A 5,232-nucleotide genomic window follows, 5' to 3' on the forward strand; every position below is an offset into this window, starting at 1 on the left:
GGGGAGGAGGGCGGCTGAGTCACCGCCCCTCGCCCCCCCTCCCCGTGGCGTGCTGGAGCCCCCAAGCCCTCCGCCCCAACAGAGAGGCATGGAGCCACCCTCTGCCAGCGTTAGGGGAAGGGGAGGGCCGCCAGAGGGGTCGTCTCCCCCCTTGGTCCCGCCCACCCTCTCAGGCCAGAGCTAAGGAGTGAGAGCTCTAAGGCCTGGCCCAGGCTCCTGCAGGGAGGCCCAGGGCTGGGGTCTGGTCTGCAGGTTGGCCTGCCCAGGCCGGTGGTGAGCGCCTCAGGAGGCGGAGGGTGAGTGACGGGCGGGAATTGGAGCTGCCAGGTGGATAAACATGACGGGTGTGCGGATGTGCGGTCCCCGTCCCGCCCCCTCCTCCCCACCTAGCGCCCCTGCTCACAGCTGGCCAGGCAGCAGGAGTTGGCCCCCAGGATCCCCCAGGATCGGAGACCCTGCACTGGCCCGGAGGTGCCCCTACCTACCCTCCAGGCTGGGCTGGGACTCCTGTACTGGTGCAGCAGGGAAGCCTGGCCGGGCGGGAGGGCAGACCTGGGTGGGCCCCGCACAGTAGGGTTCTTGGGTTTGCCGGCCCAGGGAGCCCTTGACTGACTGGTGGAAAGGGCCCCCTCGAGAGGCGCAGAGGTCCCCAGCCACGTCCTCATCATCTCAGGCCAGAGAGGTCTGAGGGTGGAGGCCTTTGGGCCCTCTGACCTAGGAAGTTCTTCCTCAGAGCTGACCTCTGTCTCTCCTGGAGCTCTTGTGCGCTGAGGGGTTTGTGGTCTTACCAGCTCAGAGGTGGCAAAACCATTCTTTATGGTTCAAGCCAAAGAGCCTTGCCAGAGGCTGTGACCTCTGCGGTCTGTGAGGGCGGGACACCCGAGGGCAACCCCGGGAGCTTGCTGCGCTGGGCCAGGCTCTGTGCTCAGAAGGCATGGAGGCCAATGAGCAGGTGCTGCAGCCCTAGGGCAGGACCGTGGTCCTCAGAGAGGGAGACGAGGCTCAGGGAGGTTGTGGCCCACACGGCGTGGGCTGCTGTGAGGCAAGGGTGCTTCCACGTCTCCCTCCAGGGAGGGCTCAGGACAGGCCCCACCGCACAAACCAGGAGGGTCTTTAACGTTTCAGGGTTCTCTCTGGCCCAGCTTGGAACTAGGTCTTTGCCTTATTTCGAGGGGTGGAGAGTGGTATAAGGAGTGGCCCCTCAAGGGCAGCAGATGGTGTAGTGGTTATGTCACTGGGCTCCCACATGGCTGATCATGGTTCGAGTCCTGGACCCAGTGGCTTGAAAATCACTCTGGTGTGTGTACATGTGTGCCCAAGATCCTGAGAGGAGAATGGAGAAGGGACTGCGGGCGTGGCCATTTCTCTGGGGGTGATTTCTCACTTTCCCTCTCACTGTCTCTCTCTCTCTCTGGTTTTGCCCTACGGCAAAAATCTCTTCTCATAAAAAGGGGGGCCCTCGAGGTCTTGTGTCATAGCAGGAACCCTAAGGGTGGCACAAGAGCAGGTGAAGTCCCAGAGCGGGGCGCTGCATCCTGAGGAGACTAAGTGGGGGCAGGGCGCAGCAGCTTTATCCTGCAGAGGATGGCAGGGGCTCTGAGCAGCAAGGGCCATGGGGTGCAAGAGGCTGAGCCCCAAGTTTCAGAGGCACAAAGGAGGGAGCAGCAGGGCTGACCCCTCGGCCCTGAGCTGTCATGTGCTGCGTCTCAGAGGACCCAACACCTGTGTGTGTGCACTCCCCAGAGTACGTGCGTCTGTGTGCACCCAAGTGCGTGTGAGCACAGCATGCGCGTACGCTTCTCCCTGGTCTGCGTGGTGTCCGCGTGCGCGCGCGTCTGTTCGTATGTAGCACCCCTGTGAGCCCTACCTCTGCACACGTGCTTTTGCATGTGTCTTTGGGGCCCCAGTGTTTTGTGTGTGGGGAGGTTCCCCACCCTGCTCTGAGCCGGGACGGGGAGGCCAGTTATAAGGGGCCCCACCTCCCCTCAACTGAGCTGCAGCCATGGCCTGAATTCTGCAGCCTGCTTAAAAATAATTGGGGTCAGCAGGGGGGGATCGGGTGTCACTTGGTGTCAGCTGTCAGCCAGGGGCTCTGTGAGTGCCAAAACAGGTGGGCGGGACAGTTTGGGACAGGCCTTCTCTGGCGCAGGAAAGGCCAGGGGTCTGGCCCCTTTTCCTGCTCTGAAGGGTAGGGAGTGCGGCGTGTTCTGGCTTCTGCTGAACAGCTCCAGGCAGGCCTTTGGGTGGGGGCCGGAGTGGGGAGCTTTGAGCTCTCCTCCTTTGCCACGCGCCTGGGCAGGGGGGTGCTTGCTTGTGCCTGGGGCTGTAGCCTGGCATGCAGGTGCAGCAGGTGGGCCTGGGGAAGTCCATGGGTGCTGCGTGGGGACTGGAGTGCTGGGGTTCTGCCTCTCATCCCCCTCCTTCCACTCTTGAGACTCCTGAACAGCCAAGGGGAACTCTCTCCCCAGGGAACAGCTGTGTCGGGACAGCCTCAGCACACCTGTGAGTGATCGGATGTTTATGACTCAGTTCCCAAAGCTGGTAGCTTGTCCATCTGGCCTGAAGGCTGAGCAGCAGGCAGGGGAGGAGCAAGAGGCTCCGGTGGAGGAGAGAGGAAGCGGGCGGGCCTCAGCCGGGACCCCAGTGCCAGCCTGGCTTCACCATCTTGAGCAGGTTGCCGCCTCTCTGGGCCTCATTGTTTCTCCTCTAATGTGGAACAACTGGGCCCCAGGGGCCCATCGGCTCTGCAAGCTCTGCTGCGGCCTGGAGGAGGATGCGGGGCGGACCACTTCCGAGGCAGGACTGTAAATGGGGCTGGTCCTGACCACGTGCTGGGCAGTGGCCGAGGCCTGGCCCCATGGCAAGAGGGCACCTGTAGCTCCCTGTGCCCTGGGACCTGACCTGACCCCGCTGTGTGTCCGGCAGGGTTCCCAGCTGGCCTCCTGCACCTGCTGGCGAGGACAAAGTTAGCACACCCTGGTGCCCGTCCCCAGAGCTCAGAGGCTCACGAGCGCGAGCTAGTCCTGGGCGAGCGTGAAGACGGCGTCCTGTCTGCTGGTGGCGTCACTGGGGTGGCGGGCCCTGGGCCTCGGAGTGCCGTGGAGGAGGAGGGAGGGGAGAGAACAACTGTGGTGCCCATTTTGCAGATGAGGACACTGAGGCCCACCAAGGTCGCCCGTCTGGTAGGGGGCTGGCTGAGCTGGGGTTCGAGCCTAGCAGCTGTCCTCAGCCAGGGAGCCCACAGCAGCGGTGACGTCCATGCCACCAAGGCCCACCGAGGTGTGGCTAGGGTCGGCGCAGGCCTGGCGCTGACTGGCACCACCCCTTTCTCGCCTACTCAGTAAAGCGAGTGAGGGAGAAGGACACTGTTCTGGGAATAACCTTGAATCGCTCTGACTTATAAAAAGCAAACCGTTGTCCAACATCACCGCTTCAATTACTGCTGGATTACGCGGGCCACGCCTCCCGGCTGATCGCGACCCGCTGACACTGAGAACAGCCATTGGGGCATACAGGTGGGCGGTGGGCGGGGCTGGGTCTGAACGACTGGGCGCTGTGGTGGTGGGGCCGTGGGTGAGGAGCCGCGGGATGCCAGCCACCACTGCGGTTCCCGAGTGCAGGCCAGAGGCCAGGCACCCCGGAGCCTGCTCTCCCTCGTTTCCTTGGGCTTTCCAGGAGACCCGGGAGGCAGGCTCGGCCCGGCTCCAGGCTCCAGCGTCCAGGTGGACCTCGGTGACCAGGCAGGATTCGTCCTTGACCACGAGCCCCTCCCTGCAGTTCGCCATAGGCAGGGCAGAGCGCAACTGACCTCTGTCTCTCTCCGCAGGGCAAGGGACATAGGATGACCCCAGCCTGTCCCCTCTTACTGTCTGTGATTCTGTCCCTGCGCCTGGCCGCCGCCTTCGACCCCGCCCCCAGCGCCTGCTCGGCCCTGGCCTCAGGTGTGCTCTACGGGGCCTTCTCGCTGCGGGACCTCTTCCCCACCATCGCCTCGGGCTGCTCCTGGACCCTGGAGAACCCTGACCCCACCAAGTACTCGCTCTACCTGCGCTTCAACCGCCAGGAGCAGGTGTGCGCCCACTTCGCCCCCCGCCTGCTGCCCCTGGACCACTACCTGGTCAACTTCACCTGCCTGAGGCCTCGCTCGGAGGCAGCGGCGGCCCCGGCCCCCGCCCAGGCTGAGGCCGAGGTGGGGCGGCCAGAGGAGGAGGAGGAGGCCGCGGGGCTGGAGTTGTGCGGAGGCGCGGGCCCCTTCACCTTCCTGCACTTCGACAAGAACTTCGTGCAGCTGTGCCTGTCGGCCGAACCCTCGGAGGCACCGCGTCTGCTTGCGCCGGCCGCCCTGGCCTTCCGCTTCGTGGAGGTCTTGCTCATCAACAACAACAACTCCAGCCAGTTCACCTGCGGCGTGCTTTGCCGCTGGAGTGAGGAGTGTGGCCGTGCCGCGGGCAGGGCCTGCGGCTTCGCCCAGCCGGGCTGCAGCTGCCCTGGGGAGGCCGGGGCCGGGCCTCCCCCCACCACGCCTCCAGGTGCTCCGGCCGCCCACACCCTGTCCAATGCCCTGCTGCCCGGGGGCCCGGCGCCCCCTGCCGAGGCTGACTTGCACTCGGGGAGCAGCAATGACCTGCTCACGACCGAGATGAGATACGGTAAGTCTGAGTCTGAGCAGGCCGGCTGGGGGGCCGGGGGGGCCATGCTGGTGGACCTTGGCTGTGCAGAGTCGTTCACGACATCACCTCTGCGCTCAGCCTTGGCCTGGTGCTGGGGTCACCAAAGTGAACTGGGCTCAGACCTCACTCTGTGCAGTGCAAGCAGATGAGTGGGGTCCAGGCCAGACCACACAAACGCACCTGTGAGCCTGGGGAAGGAAGCCCCCGACGGCAGTCAGGTGAGGCTTCCTGGAGGAAGTGGCACAGCCCAAAGGACAAGTGGGAGAGGAGCAGAGGGAGTGGTGAGGACATTCCAGTCAGAGGGAGCAGAATGCACAGAGGCACAATGTGGGGTGACCATGAGTGGCCCTGGCACGGCGAGTCGACAGGTAGGCATGGAGACTGCAGTAGGCCAGGAGCAGGGGTGCACTCCTGCCCACGCAGGTCAGCGTTTTTGGCAGTGGCCCCAGGGTCAGGCAGAGAGGCGAGGAGAGTGTGCTGGGTGGAGAGGCCTCAGCTTCGGGGCTGCCTTGGAGGTTGGAGGGCCGGGCTGGCTCAGCTCCCGGCGTCCCCTGCCTCCCCC

The 5,232-nt window shown here is 64.7% G+C and overlaps 1 protein-coding gene across 1 annotated transcript in view; it reads left to right on the top strand.

Annotated features, from left to right (window-relative positions):
- ADGRB2 (adhesion G protein-coupled receptor B2) overlaps positions 1-5,232 on the top strand; it is a 42,695-nt gene that overhangs the window by 3,935 nt on the left and 33,528 nt on the right. The window contains 1 exon segment of the mRNA XM_006158124.3: positions 3,827-4,649. Within this exon segment, the coding sequence (XP_006158186.1) occupies positions 3,842-4,649 (808 nt within the window). The 5' untranslated portion in view covers positions 3,827-3,841.

The sequence above is a fragment of the Tupaia chinensis genome, unplaced genomic scaffold (genome assembly GCF_000334495.1).
Source record: "Tupaia chinensis unplaced genomic scaffold, TupChi_1.0 Scaffold000573_1, whole genome shotgun sequence".
Taxonomy (NCBI): Eukaryota; Metazoa; Chordata; class Mammalia; order Scandentia; family Tupaiidae; genus Tupaia; species Tupaia belangeri.